The sequence below is a fragment of the Corapipo altera genome, unplaced genomic scaffold (genome assembly GCF_003945725.1).
Source record: "Corapipo altera isolate COAL_440 unplaced genomic scaffold, ASM394572v1 343, whole genome shotgun sequence".
NCBI lineage: Eukaryota > Metazoa > Chordata > Aves > Passeriformes > Pipridae > Corapipo > Corapipo altera.
Window position 1 is genome coordinate 4,916,820 of NW_020884913.1, and position 18,792 is coordinate 4,935,611.

At 46.4% G+C, this 18,792-nt stretch overlaps 1 protein-coding gene and 1 long non-coding RNA gene across 3 annotated transcripts; one reads left to right on the forward strand and one right to left on the reverse strand.

Annotated features, from left to right (window-relative positions):
• Positions 1-8,788: 8,788 nt before the first annotated feature.
• On the reverse strand, positions 8,789-10,115 carry LOC113952549. The gene is made up of 2 exons (XR_003529582.1): positions 9,723-10,115; positions 8,789-9,678 (listed from the first exon to the last, which is right to left on the reverse strand). It is a non-coding gene; the product is annotated as an uncharacterized LOC113952549 (long non-coding RNA).
• A 342-nt stretch (positions 10,116-10,457) lies between these two features.
• On the forward strand, positions 10,458-17,536 carry LOC113952548 (ankyrin repeat domain-containing protein 40-like). 2 transcript variants are annotated; one of them, XM_027654737.1, is made up of 5 exons: positions 10,458-10,899; positions 11,441-11,589; positions 13,106-13,594; positions 14,091-14,266; positions 14,973-17,536. In XM_027654737.1, the coding sequence occupies exons 1-5, from the start codon at positions 10,766-10,768 to the stop codon at positions 15,114-15,116; spliced, it is 1,092 nt and encodes a 363-aa protein (XP_027510538.1). In that variant the 5' UTR covers positions 10,458-10,765; the 3' UTR covers positions 15,117-17,536. The 2 variants fall into 2 exon arrangements, with proteins under 2 accessions (XP_027510538.1, XP_027510539.1); XM_027654738.1 differs by having other exon boundaries at positions 13,109-13,594.
• Positions 17,537-18,792: the final 1,256 nt, after the last annotated feature.

Sequence of the window (18,792 nt, forward strand, 5' to 3'; positions counted from 1 at the left end):
CTTCCCCTCTGAGCAATGCCCCTTTCCACAAACCTCTGCAGGACCTGCTCAGGGGATGGCCAGGAATCCCAGCTCGGGTGCCTTTCCACAGCCCTCAGAAAAGCACACAGCTCACACTGGCTGGATGGTTGGCCAAGAGAGAAGGATTTTTGGCAGCATAGGATGCACCTCCAAACATCAAAGCACAGGCAAAGGCTGCTGTGCTGGCCACATGCTTTTGGAGCACACACATGGGCAGGGCAGATCTGGCTGAAGTTTTGCAGTGGGAACAGCGCGCCTGGGTCCTATTTCAGGGCTCTTCAAATGCACAATTAGAAGTGGAGGCATATTTCAATTTTCCCCAAGTAAAGATAGAAATCTCCCTGGAAGTGCCCAGAGCTAACAAGTGCTGGTTTTGACTTCTGAAATAGCCCATCTGAGCAGATCCCAGCGTGCAGGGACAGGCTCGGGGGGCACATTCAGCGTGGTGATTGCTCACCCAAACGAGCTGCTGTTTATGTGCTGCCTCACGTGCAGCTGCTCAGTAAGCAGAAGTTAATGTAGTTAGACAAAAGGGCTCAGTTTGAGGGGGGGGGGGAATCAATAATGTCAGGGAGTTTATTACAGGGTTATGGGCCACCTGCTAGAACTCAGCATTAGGCCTGTGTTGGGTTGTGTTTCGGGGAGAGCTGATGGCCCTGCACTCAGACAGGGCTAGCGCCAGAATTATTATTTTATGCCTCGGCAGATGGCTTCTGCTCGGGGGTTTTATCTTTGAGTGCAGACATACGACTAATCATCATTTGCTTTCTCTTTCTCTGCTAACGTAAGCTGGGCAGGAAGCAATTGCCAGTTTGATGATGGTTCATTATTGTTCAGTTTATTCTGTCTGAAACAGCACAGCAAGAGGCACCGAGGGTACAAAGGAAGATAATCAACCCGTTATCAATGAGATATGGGGAAAAGCTGAGCTCAGAAGCTTGTCTTTCACCAGCCCATCTTTCTGTCTCTCTGTCGGAGGCAAAGCCTTAAGTATCCCATAGATAATTTGGAGAGGCCATGGCGCTGTCATCTTTGGACTGCCAAGATTGGAAAGGTGAAATGTTGGCAATGGGTTCACCCTGGCATAGAGCAGGAGGGTCTAAGTCACCTCCCAAAGTCTCTTCCAGCCTTGTTCTCTGTCACCCTCAATGCTGAGTGAGACCTGCTCCATCATTTAATCTTTGAGTTAGGGAAATCTGAGATCTGTAATGCAACCATGAATGCCAATAAACAGAAATCACAGCCATGGTGGCACCAGTGCAGGGCCAGCACTGTCCATGTTAGGCCTTCTCAGCTTCCATGGTGAGCAGGCTGGACCAGCTACTGTCGTGGGAAACACAAACACCACATACATATGGCTGCTGCAGAGAGGCTTGAGCACCTTGCTTTGTTGCAGGTTTTGGGAACTAGTGATTAGTTTCATGGTGAGCTTGAATAATGGCACTTTAGGAAACTGGCACTAAATCCGTGGTGTGCAACTGGAGATGTTCCCATGGCTTGCAGCACTGCTGTGGCTGTATGAGCCATAGCATGAAAACCTCAGGGCTGAACTGGTACATTTGTTGGTGGTCTTTATGGTCTTCAGATTTTCTGCTTGGTTCCAGCCTGATTTGAATAAAAGCTCAGAATAAAAGTGAGGGGCAGGCCTGACATGTGCTCAGGCTGAGTGCTCAGCACATCTTTCACCAAGAGCTAGTGGTGTTTCTCCAGGAACGTGAGTTAATTTAGTTCCCCAAGTAGGAGGCTAATGAATATTATTGAACGCATTGCACAGGTTCACTTCAGTCTGCAAATGACCCTAATTTAACCTCCTGTATTTACTTTTAGGAATTTAAAGCTGGGAGGAAATCACTTGATGAGTATCACACAGCAACAGCCACAAAAGGCTGGAGTCCTGAGACCCTGATTCCAACCCCATGGGCACCATTTCCTTCTCAGAAAGCAGGTTCAATATAGAAAAGTCACCTTGCTTTTGTTTGTGATGTGATTCAACTTATAAAAATAGTAAGGTTTTAACCTGCTGTGCTAATTTAATTTAACTCCCTCCAGTTCTTTTTTCCTTGAAAACCCAGAGTTTGTCCTGGTTCATACTGCAAGCCTTAATTCCCTGTGGCTTCAACATGAAGTAACCATCTCACCATCACTCGGGGCTAATCTTTTCAGAAAGGTTATGAACCTTTCAGTGGAGGAGAATTTGTGAGGTGAGGTTAAACTGCTGCAGATTTGCTCGGTTTTGTGCTTCATGTGAGACTTTACCAAGCCACTGATTCTGCTGAAGTTTGGAACCCTCATTGTGGCTGGGAGCCTCTCCAGGAGATGCAGAGCAGCTCCCAGCAACTGGGCTTTTCATCAGGCAACGAGTGTTGGCTTCTTCAGACAACCTGGAAGTCCCAGAGCTCCTCCGCGGGTTTGGTATCCAAAACTTCACTATAAACAAGTTAATTTTCACAAAATGGAACTATTTCCATTTCTGCGAATACCATGAAATCCTTTTAGCGTCAATTCCGTCTTCTTGGAATTTAAATCTAAATTAGGGCAAAATTCTTTCTGACTGAAGAGTTATTGCCCTCATTTGGCTTTGCTGGCTGTTAGCAGTCCTGGCTGTCACACAGCACATCCTCTGCCCGTGCTCAGAGGGTGACCTCTGCCAGGGCAGTCCCTGCCTGGTAAGCTGGACACATTAAGAGTCTTTCTAAAAGGTGAGCTATTTTTTTTCAGTGTGCCCTGTGTACTCTTTTACTCTTTTCGAGATGCAAGACATCTCAATCTGCACTGCTCAAACCCAGATGACGGCCAACAGAAGGAGTTAGAACAGCTCTTCCAGGCCACTTACTTGACACCCTTACTTGAAGTGCCCAGAGGAGCTGACATGCAAATCTGGTACTTAAATGTGCTCCTTTCCTGGCATTCATTGACCAGCAGATCTGAACAGAGGCTGGAGGTGTGAGTGATGTCTGCAAACCAGTGATGATCTGCTTCCATTGATCTTTAGAGGAGCAAGCCCATCCTTCCTTCCCTGGCAGCAGGATGTTCATCTGTATTTAACGGTATCACGATCACAGGTAACGTTTAGGAGATTCACGTGGTTTAATCATTATAATTTCCCTGTGCCCCCAGGGCCAGCACATTGGGCTCATCGTGCTGTCCAACCAATTGCTGGGATGGTGTTTAATCACAGACACAGCAGACGGCCTTTGAGCTGGGAGGTACAAAGGGACCGGAGCATCGTTTCAAACGCTCTGCACTGGCCTGATTTTTCTCCAGTTGAAATCGATGTAAATATTCTGCTGACTTCAAAGGGGAGCAGGGTGAGGTTACAGCCAAGTACTCTTGGAAATCCCACCCAGTGCTTGATTTTTCTTGACCTGAAGGCCAGTTCAGTCAGCTCTGCTTCCACAAAGGGGCTTTCAGGAGTCCTGGAAAAGCTGCCGGAGTGCTTTCAGCCCTGGGTTCACATGGTAGCAGCATGTGAACTGCGGCGAATCTAGAGGACGATTCAGCCCTCCCAAGTTCTGATTCCACTTCTGCAGATGTCTGGCTGGCATCGCTCTTGCTCTCTCCTCATTGACTGTGGGGGAGTTTAGGAAAATGAGATTCTCACTGAGGTACTTCAGTTTGTGGGGTGAACTCCTGCAGCAGGACAGCAATATTTGGGGTACCTTCACAAGACCTCTGTCTTTGCTGTGCATCAGCCAGGAGAACAAGCTGGTCTATGTGCCTGGAAAATCTTTACATCATCTCTGCAGCCCATGGCATGAGCTGTGGCTTAGTCTCTTCCCAGCACAGAGAAAATGGTCTTGAATACTTTTTTTTATTTTTTTGGGTGTTTCTTCTTTCATAATTTTACACATTTTCTCTTGTGTTTCTGTAACACCATGGTTACAAAGCTCTACATGGGGTGGAAAATGAGACTTTTCTACACATTTCCAAACATTTCCATAAACTAATTTCCTTTTGAAGTCAATCAGATTTCTCAGTATGGAATGGTTATCTCCACGGGACCCGTCCCTGTCCCTGCCTCTGACTTACTCCGTGAGCCCAGACCACTCACTCCCTCTGTGCCACAGCTTCCACCTTCCTGAAGGGGACTATAAAGCTCACAAGTGGGTCAAGTGACATCAGTTTATCTTCCAAATCCCAGCCTCTTGCCATTCCCTCAGAGCCATGTGTGAGTGTGAGGTGTGATTTGCTGCAACTGCAAAACTGTCAGGAAAAAATGAGGAACGCAAGAATTGTATCTCCAGCCATTTGTTCACGCCTTAAGCTGCAGCTTAAGCACAGCCCTTTCTACCTCACACACACACACATACTTTTTTTCTGTTAAACTTTGCCATGGCCAGAAACCTAATACTGTAACTGTTTCAGAACATAAACTTTTTCGGCTCCTTTTTGATTAGTTTGAGGAATCTGGAGTACCCACGGCCATAGAAAACCGGGTTAGTGCACAGTAGAGGCTTTCATGGCCCCTAATCTTGATGACAAAATTATTCGAACAAACACTTCTTGTGTCACCAATATATATTATGTAAAACCTTGTGACTTTGATTATGTGTCTATAATACAGATTAGTCTGTTTGGGTGTTTGGTGCTGACCTCCAATAAGCTCCTAAAGTATTAGCAAGAATTTGCAAGTGACAGGCAGGCAGAGGTGCTGTTCTGCCTAATCCCATTCTCAAAACTCTGGCTATATATGTCTGAACAGCTTCTGCTGCTTTCCTTGAGGCACCAACGAGGTTATTTCTCTCTCAGCCCCCTCCCAACCACCTTTGTCATTCTCTCCACTGCTCTGAGGTGTCACAAATGTTGGAAGATTTCACTAACCTTATGGTCTAGAGCCAGGGAGACAGTGAGAACAAATTTAGAATAGGAGGCAGAGAATGTACCAGCTGGGAGGTGATGCTGTCGATCTCCATGGAGACCTCTTTAGTTACAGCTTTGCTAATTACTCTGATGAATTGTATAGTGCCTGGTTGAAAGCCCAGCCAGGTCAATGGAGTGTTCCAAATTGACTTGCTGTGTCTCAGGACCGCAAGGGGTGCACAGGGCACAGCCCCTCAGTTATGATTTGCTTTTGTGGCTTTCTCCCTGATGGCCAAAACACAGCCTAAGGAGAATCCAAACACCCTGATCAGGTCTCCTGCACGGGCCCAGCTTCTTCTAAAGCAAAAATCCCTGCAGCAATAAATACAGACCTTGTCTTGGCAAACCATTTTTTTTTTCTTAGATGTGCAGGTGAACCATCCCCATCATCTTGTGAACTTCACACAGGAGTCCTGCAGGAGATGAACTGGGGCAAGTTCCAAAGAAGCCTTTTGACTCCAAATGCCTAAACAGGACATGCCCCTATGCTGGAGTCAGGCAATTACATACATCTGCCCCTCATTCCCAGGATGAGCCTGTTTCATGGATTAGGAGAGCAAAGGGAGGAACTACAGGCCTGGGCAGAGAGGAATGCAGCCAGATGTCTGGAGAGAAAGCAAAGGCAGCCCCTTATCTGCTCTGTGTTCTGGGTTAGGGTTTCTCTGAGCTCAGAGGGAACCAGGGTCACACCTGCAACCCCAACACAAGCAACAACCACCCTCAGGGGAGAAGTCTGGATCCACGGCACTGCAGTTCAGGCTTGTCATTACTTGAAGCCAAACTGGCTTTAGACACTAATCCACTGAACAATTTTCAGTTGTTATCAAAATCTATTGGACTTCTTAACCATGAGTCCCTGAGCTGATGTACCACTCCCCTCAGGTTCCAGTTCCCTGACTTGTTTGTTCAGAACTTATATACTTGTTCTACAAATAGGAACAATGTTAAATCAACAACTGAGAAAAAACAGCCACACATTATGCCTGATTTCTAAAGGGATTTGTCTGCCTGAGCAGATCTTTCCACTGGAGATCACCATTCCCCCAAATATCAATGCCATTTTACAACCCCTCCCCATCAAACTTCATGCTTCAGGCACGTGCATCTGTGTGAATGTGAGTGTGCTCACACTGGCTAAAAAGTCTCTTTTTTAGGCCCTCTGCTTCCCTTGAGCCCCTGTAGGATGCTCAGCAGGGCTGAAAACCCCTGAGATAACCGGCTGCACTGCGATTCAGGGATGTTCCAGGAGGCCAAGACCTGTCCTAAATTCCAGCCCTCTGTACCACTATCAGTGTTGCAATCCCTGCCTGGTGATTTGGTGAAAAAGCTGTAATTTACAGTCAAAACAAAATCATGTTTGAGTTTCCTGAAACTCTGTAATTCACTGGAATGATTTATTTATCTCATTAAGAACAGAGGAACTATTCTCAAGTTGTGTAGAGCCCCAGCCACTCTGCTCATCTTGCCTGCCACTAGGCAGCTAGAAATTATCGGGTTCAAACCTCATTCCCTTTGGAGCCTTTGACAGCAGGTAGAACGTAAGAGGCATCTCCAGAGGATGATCTGGCTGTGCTATTTTAGACACCTGTCCCAGAATGAGATGAATCAGCCTTTGTGCTGTGTGTTTCTTCCCATGGGCATGAAGTGAGCGTGGGGTGACACAGGCTCAGACTTGACAGTGTGGAGTTTTCAGTTTAACCTAATTCACCTACAGACTCTCACACAGGGAATTCCAGGGGGCCAGCACAAAAACTGGTATAATATAAACTCCTTCTCACATGTGACTTTGACTTCCTCCTCTGAAATTGTCTCCTTTGCCTTCAAACACCCATTGAAAGGCCCAAAGTGGGCAGCATAAATTAGTTTAAATCTAGGTGAATATTGGGCTTGACTTTTAATTCCTTCCATCTTTATTCTCCACCAGTCCTTCCATTTCCTTGAGCCTTAATCCCATAGTGGCTTTAAATCTCTCTCCCTCTGTGCATTAAGTATAATATTTAAGGTTTCTGACTATCCCTAAATCTTATTTCTAATAAGTGCACAAGTTGGTTTAAATTGCCAGAAAAATTATTTTGGTGGGTTGGGTGGGGATTGGGTGTTTCAAATATGATCATACAGCTGTCAGTATTACTGTGTAACTGGGAATTAAGCCCTTAAAAACATGTTTAATCATAACTTTCAATGACTGAGAAGTTGGTTAAATGGGGAAGAATGGAGTTATTTGGGGAATGAAACCTGAAATGCAAAGGGAATGAAAAACTGTCGAAGCCTGGAAAAAAATAGGAGCAAATAGCAAACAGACAGACCATGGTTTCTCCAAAAAAGGAGAAAAGAACCAATCCAGAGATTCGGGCACAGTCGGAAGCTTGCAAAAAGACACATATTAAAACTTAACCAATAAAATCTGGAAAACTTGCTCTGAGGACAAAGAATGGCCCAAGCCTCCCCTGCGGTTACTCCAAGCCTGTCACAGGGAAGAGGTGGCTCTGCAGTGCCAGGCGTGCACAGCGCTCCCGGCAATGCCACAGGCTCAGGGCTGGCGGGCACGGCTCCCCTCGGATGGGGAACACACAGGGAGCACCGAGCACCTGTAAATCACAACAAAACAAAATATCACTGGCCTGGGCTACGCACACACACACACACACACACACACTGTGGCTCAGAGCTCAGCGTGTTCCCACCAAAGGCCAAAAGCATTTAGCGTTTGGGAGGAAAAGTGGCTGCTCAAGCCACAGGTGCACAGCACCGTGTGCGGTTCCCAGCAGATTCCAAAGGGGATGGGCAACCCTCAGCCACCACCTGCCTCGGAGCATCTGTGTCCACGCAGGATCTGCTCTCGGCAGGGAGGTGTGTGCACGTGTGCCCTGCACAGGTACAGCACCGTGGGGGCCTGGCGAGCACGGGCACAGACCGAGCTGCCATATGGGAAAGGAGCAGGGAAAGGACAAGTTCTTGGCTCTGCCGGGATTTGGTGTGTGCAGCACTAGTGCCAATAAACGGGGAGGGGGCAACGCGTGCGAGGGGCTCTGGGGCTCCACGCGTGGGGCACGAGCAGGAGGGCTCATGGCGGCAGTGGGGAGCTCTGAGTCAAGTGAACTCGCTGCTAATCCTCTTCCACACAGCCTTCCTTGCAGGAGGAGATCTCATGACTCCGGGGAGAAGTACATTGTGTAACTAAGCAATGGTGAGCCCGAGCTGCATTTAACAGGGCTTGGCACAGGCACGACGGAGTAGGATACTTATCCCAAGAGAGCGTGAGAGAGAGCATCTCAGTGCATCACCCGCCGGCTTCGAGTCCTTAAAAGCCCTGTGTGGCCTCGAGAGAGGAGATCAAGTAGAGGGAAAAAAAAAAAAAAAAGAGAGAAAGCCCATAACCCCCCAGAAACCAGCTCCCTGCACCGGCTCCCCTGCGCCTGTGTGGAAATGTTGCATAATGTCCCTTTGCACCACACGGAGCTTTGAAATCCGCAGGATCAAAGCTGTATGGAGACACTATGGATGTGCCGAGACAAATTTAAAGGCATTTTACCATTACAGCAAGAAGCACAAAGCCACACTCCGGGCTCCTCTTGCTGTTCCACCGTGACATCTAGTGGCAGCAGTACCGGAGAACTAGGAATGGTGTTTCTGGTTTTGGGCCTATTCCTGCACTTTGCCACCCAAACAGCTTTTCCCCACCTGAGTGTTGTCTTATATGACTTCAGAAAAGACTCTTTTGCCACTTTATCCTACTGGATTTTTCCAGATGTAAAAAACTGGGATTTAAAGCTTTCACAGTGTGCAAGAGAGTGCCCTGCTTCCTATAACGTATCCCCAGGTCTCCACTTTTGTGTGCCTTGTCTTTGTCTTACAGCTTTATGCCACAGATGCTGAAAACAGACAAAAGGAACTGTGGGTTAAAAAGTGATCATTTAAGATGCTTTTACTGAAAAAGGAAGCAAGTTAAAATATTCAGGTAACAGCAGTGTCCAGTTGAAGGCTGGTCTTCCAGGTCTCGGAGATTGGAATTCAAGGCTGTTGCTGGGTAAATGTTGTTTGCAAAACATTCTCTAAATCCAGTTGTTTCTCCTACAGTTGGTTGAGTCTCATGGTATGAGCTGGGCAAAATTTTTGCCCAGCGTGTTGCAGCCTGTTGCATAGGATGAACAGCATGTGATCTGGTGTGAAAAACTTACCACTGAGTCACCGTGTAACCTTTGCCACGGTAGCTAAAACTGTCATCACTGGTTTGCCCTTCCTGCCTTCACAAGGGCAGTTTGCAGGGATGCCTCTCTTTTAGAGAAACAGAAATGTCTGACCTGTGGGCCTCTGTCTCTCCTGACTGATTAAAAGGAAGATGATTGTTTGTGTTTTGAAGCTTCATTTATATGGATAGATATTTGGGAACTGTTTGGAAGGTAATGCTGCAGGCATTACCACAACCTAATTGCCACAACTGCCAGAGCAGGAACAGCAGACCAAAGGAACAGCAACCCAAGTCCAAAATTAAACGGTAGGCTAAAAATAATGTCACTAATAAAAAAATTAAGCAATAAAAGAGAAGCAATGAAATAAAAAGACCAAATAGCTTAGTGCAAATTTCTCCTTGGTGGCAGACACTGATGCCAAAACAGAAAGCATGGAGATAAATTAGCTCCCCAACACAGGTTGCAGTGATTTAATTAAAGAGTGTGAGCAATGTGCTGGTGAGGAGATGACTGGGAATTGGAGGTGCCAGGGCTGGAAATGTCTGGGGGAAAAAACCTTGGTGGATTTCACTCCTGGCCCATGGATTTGAACCCATCCTTGTGGTACCTGCCCAGCCCCAGTCCCTGGATTTGAACCCATCCTTGTGGTACCTTCCTGCCCCAGCCCATGGCAGCCTCACAGCTCACAGGCAGGAGGCAGGCTGCCAGTCAAAAACACCCTGAAAAGGACAAGGCCAGTGTGATGGATGAATGGTTGCACTCAATGATCTTAGAGGTCTTTTCCAACCTGAATGACTCTGTGATGTGCCTTTGCTGGGCAGCTTTCTCCCTCTCCCCATGACTTTCTCCCCTCAAGCCTCCACACAGGTCTCAGGGTGGTGAGCAAGGGTGGGATGAGCCTGTCAGAGGAAATGCTGCAGTTTTGGGCTTTTCACCCTGTCCAGGATCCCACCCCAGAACCGGAGGGGTCACACAGAATCACAGACTCATTCGAGTTGTTAGGAAACACTGGAGATCATCCAGTCCAACCCCCTGCCAAGGCAGGGTCACCTGGAGCAGGTGACACAGGAACACATCCAGGTGGGTTTGGAATGTCTCCAGAGGAGGAGGCTCCACACCCTCCCTGGGCAGCTGTTCCAGGGCTTTGCCACCTTCCATGGAAAGAAGTTTGTCTTCATGCTGAGGTGGAACTTCTTGCATTTTAGTTTATGGCCGTTGCTTCTCGTCCCATTGCTTGGCACCACTGGAAGGAGTCTGGCACCATCCTCTGACACTCGCCTTGGAGATATTTATCTGCTTCATGAGATCCTCTCTCAGTTTTCTCTTCTCCAGACTAACCAGGCCCAGCTCCCACAGTCTCTCCTCGTCAGAGATGCTCCAGACCCCTCGCCATCTTTGCGGCCTCCGCTGGACCCTCTGCAGCAGCTCGTTGCCTTTTTCCGTGCGGAGGAGCCCAGAACGGGACACAATATTCCACACACGGGCCGTTCCCCCCCCCGGCCGGGGCAGCCCCTGCGCTCCCCGCCCGCCCCGGGCACAAGATGGCGGCGGGCGCGAGGGCCGGAGCGGGGGCCCGGGGCGGGCCGGGCCCGGCGGGGCAGCGGCGCTGAGGAACCGCCCGGCCCCTCCCGACGGGCTCCGGAGCGGCGGGGAGGGGCCGAGAGGGGCCCTGCCCGGCGTGCCCGGCCCCGGCCATGAGCGGCGCGGCGGAGGCGCGGGAGCTGGAGGAGCGGCTGCGGGAGGCGGCGGCGCTGGGGGACGTGGCGGAGGTGCGGCGGCTGCTGGGCGCGGGGGCGGACATCGACTCCCGCAACGAGATCAACGGCTGGTGAGGGGCTGCGGGGACGCGGGGCGGGCCGGGGCCGCTGCCGGGCTCGGCTCCTCTCCCCGCTGCCTTTCCCTGCGGGGTTTTCGCGGTGGTTGGACTCGGGACGCCCCGCACGGCACTCGGGCGCCCATCCATGAGTGGGGGGAGCGACTTGGGGGGGTCGCAGCTCTTCTGTTTCTTAATTTCCCTATTTACAAAAAAGGAAAAGCTAATCTCGGGAGGCTCGGAGATTTACTTCTAAAGAGGATCACGATAAAAGCAGGCCGCCCTCCTTCCACCTGTCACTGCGTGTTTGCCCAAAGACCTCTTCCAGTCGCTGGTGCCAACCCGGGACAGCGGTGGGGACAGCGGTGGGAGTCACCTCTGTGCCGTAGGAAAGCAAAGGAGGGCCCTGCCCCACACAACTTACAGTAGATTCAGGACTTTAAAAAGCGACGCAATGAAGGAAACTTTATTCCCAGTGATGCTCGCTTTACGCACAGCTCAGGTGAAGTAGGGGTTGCTTGCCACAAATCCCAACTCCTCTCTTTCCTTCCCGCAGGACCTGCCTGCACTGGGCCTGTAAGAGGAACCATGCTCAGGTGGTGTCCTGCCTGCTGGAGGCTGGGGCGGATAAGCAGATCCTCACTGCCAAAGGAGAGCTGGCTGCACAGTTAACATCAAAACCAGACATCCGGAAGATTTTGGGAGGTACCGTTCCTGTCTTTGAAGTCATCTAGAATTCGCAGTCTAAACACTAAAGTGTTTTTAGTGCTTTTATCTGAGGCAGTGGATTGGCAAAACTTTGGCTGGGGCCATTGTATCTCATTAGATGAGTGATTTTTAACTCGAATTCATACTTGGGCAAATAGACATGGGGATTTCAGGTAGGAAGGCTTTGTATTCTGAGCTGTGTCACCAAGGGATGGAAGAGCTGTATGCTTTGGTAAATGTGCTGCTGCAGTCCTGTTTGCTGTCACTAAGCAGAAGCTAACATGCAGGAGGCTTTCACAACTGTACAATTTGCCTGTTGTCTGACCATAATCGAAAATTACAAATCCTTTCGAAACAACTGCATCATTCCAGAAGTTACGGCTTCTGAGCATGTTGTTATACTGTGACTTGCAGCATGACTAATTTTTGTCCCATAATTCTACCATCTACACCTTTCATATGCAGAGCAACCCCAGTTAGATGTGTGTGACGCTCCTGAACGCCACCAATGTCTGTTGCCAATCAGAATTTAGGTACTGTGCTCCAGATTAAAATTTTTAAGTGCTTCACCTTTGGAAATGTTGATATTCTGTCTTCTGCTAATTGCATTTAAATTGCCCTCTACAGTGATCTGCTCTTACATCAACAGTGCAGGGTTATACTAAATGAAGTTGCAGCTAAATCGTGACTCAGGTTTCAACAGTCACCACTCAAGGAATGACATGTTCTCTGCACGATACCTTTGTTTCCTTTTGGGAAAGGTGCTCATCTCTTGGGCTTAGTTTGTGGCAGATGACTCACATTGTTTTTACCATCTACAGTCAAGCACATGAGGATGAACCCTGTTCAGAGCTGCCGTAATTTTCTGTCTGTTAAGCTTTAATGTATTTCCTAGGGAATAAACACATATCACGTAGATTCTCCTAGTTTTTATTCTGGGAGTGTGGTGCTATTAAGCTGATCTTTCTAAACTGCTTTGACATTACTATTAATGTCCTGTAATCCTCAGTCAGGCAGGAATGCCACTTACTGTAGTGTTTTAAGCAAGAGAAGAGTTTGTTTGGGTATTACAGCAAGTAGTCACTTGCCTGAAGAAATACTGGGTTGAATTTGCTGGCCTGGGTCATAGTAAAGTATTTACAGCAGTGCTATTAAAGCATTGTAAAATGAGATTTATTAAAGAACTACTGGTCACAGAATTCCTTTGAAAGCACTGGAATAACACTGCTAGAAATTACGTGTCTTTCAATGGTTATTTTTTTTCCCCCACTTTGCTTTTAAAACACAGGATACACTGTAGACATTTCTAGGTTTTTCTTTCAACTTCACAGCTACTTGCCTCCCAGGTATTTCATGCTAATGGTACATTTCTATCATCCTTTGATGACCTTGGAATGCAATGTAGTTTTAAGACACAACAGGAAAACTGTTCAAGATGAGAAAGATCTGTCCAATAACATGATGGTTTATTTTCTCTCCCCGTCCCCTACTTCCCATTTTCGAACTTCATTAGTAGAGGAAGAAACTGAATGCCAAGGAGTGAAGGATTTAAATTTGCCAATTGTTGCAAACTACTTGGCCAACCCACCATTCCCTTACGTTTACACCGAAGAAAGCATTCCAGGCAGCTTGGCAGAATCCCAGAATGAAAGTGCTTCCATCTCTTCTGCTTCCCAGTGCGAAACCAGCCCTTGTCCATCAACAACTCAGGTCGACAGTGAATGCACACCCTCGCCATGCAGCAGCCAAGAGGATTCCCCCGCGCTGGACACCACGGCCCCGCCGCCCCCCGTGCCCACCACTGGCACAGCCCTGGCACACGCCAGGCCAGCGGTGCCCAACGGTCCCGTGTGCCCCCCGGCCATGCCCCCCGGCACGGGGCTCTGCTCCCCAGGAGCACCCGGCCAGGCTGGGCCTCTGCAGCCCCACACGTCAGTGACCAGCCCCACCCCGGCCTTCCAGCCCTTCTTCTTCACTGGGACCTTCCCCTACAGCATGCAAGGTAACGAGGGGCTGTTTACTGCCCTTCTATCCCAGTGTGGGCCGTGGTTTTGTTACTGGGTGAACAGTGTTAATTCTGCTTCAGACTCAAGTAGAACAGAGGCAGAGATGTTGAGTTTTGTGGGCAAAAGTACCCTGAATTTTTTCTCCTGCTCTGCTGCTGTGATGCCGGTATTTTAACCACGGTAATACTCTGCAAACCAACAGAAAGATCAGTAACATGAAAAATTAAATTCTGCACTATATGATATAGAGTCAAATGCAGCTAACAGCTTGACTTCGTGACTGGATGGATGAGAGTTTAAACAGTGTAAACATGGTTCCCCTGTGTATTTTTGCTGGAAGCTTCTATTAACTCACAGTATTTCTTAGTGAGATCATTGGGATCGCATTATAAAACCTGAATACAAAAGATAATGGTAAATTACTGTAGTTGTTGCCCTTTGTGGTTGGTTTGTTGTTTTTTAAAAAACCCACCTTTTAATCCTTTCTGTCAGAACTTGTGCTTAAGGTGAGAGTCCAGAACCTCAGAGACAATGACTTCATTGAGATTGAACTGGACAGACAAGAACTGACCTACCAAGATCTGCTCAGAGTGAGCTGCTGTGAATTGGGCATTAATCCAGAACAAGTAGAGAAGATCAGAAAACTCCCCAACACATTAGTAAGAAAGGTAAGAATTGAAATCAGAGATTAACTTGACTTTGCACTTTGCAGACATCAGAGAAGGTATTTTTGTAAAAAGATTGGTAAAATGTCACCTTTGTTAAAAATCAAAAACTGACTTCAGCTCACAAATTCAGAAGGATGTTGGGCTTTTCTTAAAACTTCATCATAACTTACTTGAAAATATTGTCAAAACAGGCAGAGTATTCCAGCTCCTAAAGCACATGAAACTATTACTGACTTTTTTAAAATGTATCAGAAGCAGTGCATTAGGGTGCTTTTAACATAATTGCCATGTACTACCTCAGCATCTGCTTGCCTAAAAAGAACAAACAGTAAGGAGAAATAACCTCCACAAATTGGCATATGAATAATTTAAAGATATGCTGTTAACAAATGAACATGCTCTTCTGTTCCAAAAATATCGGTTCGGGAGGTCTGTAAATGAGCTTGATCACAACTCTTAGGTGAGTGACACACACAAACACTGGCAAATCATAATGAGGTTCAAGAAGAAAATGTACATTTTAAGGAGAAAAACCAAACAAGTCTTCTTTGAAAGAAAGAAGGTATGCTGGATTTTTTTTTCCCTCTCATTATTTATTTCTATCGGGTGTGACCTCCCCGAAATTTTAGTTTTTACTTTAGCTATTTTATAAATAATGACCAGCTATTTTTAGGAGTAATGTCTCATTCTGTCTGTTCTTCAAAAGGACAAGGATGTTGCCAGACTCCAGGACTTCCAAGAGCTGGAATTAGTTCTTGTGAAAAGTGAGAGCTCTCCTTTCCGAAACGCTGCAGCCGCTCTGACAGAGAGGCCATGCTACAACAGCAGAGCATCCAAGCTGACTTACTGACTCTTGGAGCTGACTTACTGACTCTTGGAGCTGCATCTGGAATGTGAACACCTGGTAATGACAGGCTGCTGCCTTTGGAAGGCAGTGAGTTGAGTGTGTGTAAAACCTTAAGTTATTGTTAGGGTTACTACTTTAACTAATAGCCTATATTTTATATTTAATAGCCCCTTTGCTTTTATTTTTTTACTTGATACTGTATTCAGCTAAGGGATACCTCATTTGTCTACTAAAAATCACATGCTTCCAATGTATTTCAAGGAAGTTTATTGGTTGTATTTGGCAGCAGAGGGCAGGAAAGACATAATTACTGTTACAAAAAGTATGTTGAGCATACCCACTCTGACCAAATAAGAGTCAGGGAAAGGAGAGTCAGGAAATTATGTGTCTCTGTGTGTGTGTGTGTGTGTGTGTATATATATATATATATATATATATAAAAAGTTCCTGGTTAAGTTAAACGTCAGAGGGTATCTAGCAGACAATGAACAGTTTCTCCCTAAAAATGTAAAATGTGCAAGTCCTTAATCTCTTGCCCCTTCCCAAAGACTCAGATGGGTTACCTAGAAATCTTAACGCTCTGAAGTGACAGGAGAAAACACTTTCACTGGGCTGAAAGTAAATGGAGTGTGCCCACATTTAAATGTTTCTTTCCCATGTGAGAATATTGTACCTTAAGTGATGGCATCCCTCCACCAAATAATACAGAAGCCTCTCTTAAATACTCCTTAATTAAGTCACAAAACAAGCTGAAGTGCCCTTTCAAGAGAAAGCCCTCATGCTTCAGGAGATAGGGAGGGGACCCCCAATCTGTGTCCATGGTTTTATTTATTTCCTTTCCAACCCCTGAGAGCCAGTGCACTGCTCACACCAGGTGTCAGTCCTGTGTAGTCAGGTAGGCTCTTTGTGGCCCACCCTCATACAGCAGTTACAGGGTGTGTAGTGGTTTCTGCTGTTTGAGGAGCAGGGGAAGCACAAGTGTCCCTGTGAGGGATCACAGCTGGAGGGAGGAAACCACGCTCTTGTGAGCCAGACTGAGTGGGAAACACAGCACAAGCAAGTAACTAACCTTCACTTTACACAATGTACAGTCTACTCTTGCTGTTTTTCAGTTAACATCCATCTGTGGGTTGAACAAAGTATTTAAGCTGCAGCATTGCTGGAGCATAAACAGGCTGGAGCTTTTCCTGTTAACATGGCAGCCTGCAAAGCTACACTTTTGGAGGCTTTTCCTTTTGTACCAAAAACTATGATGCTAACCTTTGCACCAAAACCTTAATTGGGTCCTGAGGTGGGTGGAGGCACGAGGGACTTTTTTTAGCATGAGCTGATTTTTCTTCCCCCCTGCCCAGCTGTATTGATTTTCCTTCCCTCTCTGCTTTATGAAGCTGCACTAGAGCAGAGCTGCACAGCTGGTGCTGTATTTGTTGTTGTTGATCTGCTCTGCAATGTTGACAGTCAGACTATAAATAGTACCAGCACCATGTTTTGGTAGGAGCAGCATGGCTGGACCCTCCCAGTGTCCTGCTTTACTCCCAAGGAGCTCCCCAAGCCCGGTGTGTAAGTCTGCTGCATGCCAGGAGAACACAGAAACCCATTCTGCCAGCAGAGACTACGGGTTCAGGATTTCACCAAGTTACTTAGGCTTAAAATTCCTTCTTATTGTATTGAAAATAATTATCATCCTCTTCCCCACATGCCCATATACATCTTATCACCTCAGCCCTGCTAACTCTCCACTCACAATCCTGGCCCTTCTCCAGCCAGGAGCTGAGTTACTTTAATGCCAGATTCAACTCCTGGGAAGCTCAAGACTGTGACACAGTATGAAGTAAAATTTCCTAACTAGGGCTCCCACTTTGTTTTTCTTGTAGGACAGGAAAGGTTTTAACAGTTGTGTATTTATCTTTCCAGCATAGCTTGGAGGTAGCTCAGATTATGTGCAATAACTGTTTGAAAAACAGTAGTGGTTAAATGGCTCTAAATTAATATGAGTATCTAATTTCCAGTTCCTTTGTTTAGGAAGTCACTGTAAGGACTGTCTCCACTAACTACTGAACATTCTGCTATAGTAGCAGCTGGTTTAAAAAAGCTTTATTTGCTCTAGTTTCCACCAAGAATAACTGTTAATGTGTTAAGACTTTAAACTTTAATCATGATCTAACTGTAACAACAACAGTAAGAAGTCTATGCATTCAGAGAAATATTTTTGTATGTTTTATGCAGTTTGATAAACTCAGAGGCACACTAATTATGTTAACTGTTTTTTGTTGGGTCTTTTTCTTTGAACAATAACTGTTGGTATGACAACTGACACTAAGTTTACAAAACTTACCGGTCTTCCAAGGACTGCTTTTGTTTGCACTACAAACTCGTACTGAACTGACACTGCTACTATAATAAAGTATCAGTTGTTTCAAGTACTTCAATCTTTTCCTTTTTGGAGTGAGGGTAGGAGGTGGGGGGGGTCACTTTAGAGTGGACAGGACACTCTTAAAATTTTAACACAACTTTGAAAAAATCACAGGCCAGTACATTTTTAACACCCAATAAAAGACTATTAGGCTGTCAAAAACAGTATAGAAAAAGCACATAAGAGGTGCTTACTTTTAAAGGACCTACTTGCATTTTGCTTAGCATTCCTAGAAAATCTGGGATGGTATTTATCCTGGGCTCGAGCTCTGAAGATACTTCTCACAAAGATGAACTTCTGGTGGAGATGTTCACACAGTCAAATCTGGAGGTAGTTATTAGAAAGGCACCGGGTGCTCTATGCTCTGCAAAACAGAATTTTCCTTCATCTTCAAAGCACTAAAGACTCCACTATCGGACATGTCAGAATCTGAATCCCAGCCTAATTTACTACAAGGTACCCCATTTTATCATTTTTACTTCTGCTAAATAAGGGGACATCTAAGTCCTGTAACAAACGTGTAGGAAAAGGTGCAAGATGAACATTTTTGCCACTGAAAGAAGTGGCTGAATCTCGTATCACAAGTTTCAGAAGGAAAGTATCTGCAATTAGAACTTGGTAATCATTTTACTTGCTCCCACTTCCATTATTTTTTCCCAAACCCCCACCACACCCAGTCTCAATGCCCTGTGCCCCTGCATGTGTATCTGCTTTAGAACAATAAAAGTCAGAAATGGAACATGGCTGTCTGCAAATGGTATCATCCCCTCATCCAAACCCCAGCACTACTCACCAGAGGGACCAACATGCAGACTCTGAGTGCACTTGCACACACACAGGCCACACAAGGCACACCACAATCAGCACAAGCAAGTCACAATGGTGCTCTGTCCGTGTCTGACTTCGGTTACAGGGACAGTCATGTCCTGAATACTAATGGGAAGGACAGTGCTTTTTTTAAAAAGAATGTAAATTCAATGCCTTGCAGCCACAGCACTGACTAGTACAGGCTGCAGTTCTTTTACTCCTGCTTGCACTACAGCTTCACACGGAAGCATAAGGCACATCTCCCTTCCCCTGTATCTGTTCTGACATTCAGACTGTGCTTACCAACTGCACTGGTTGTTAATTAATATCCCAAATGAATACTGCAAAGCAAATATGGGGCAGTCTCATGGCCAGTCCCAGCACTGGCATCTTCCTGATAAGGCTTTCAAAGTTGAACTGCTTTTATAAGGACTTAATACCTACACTTTTATTGCACGA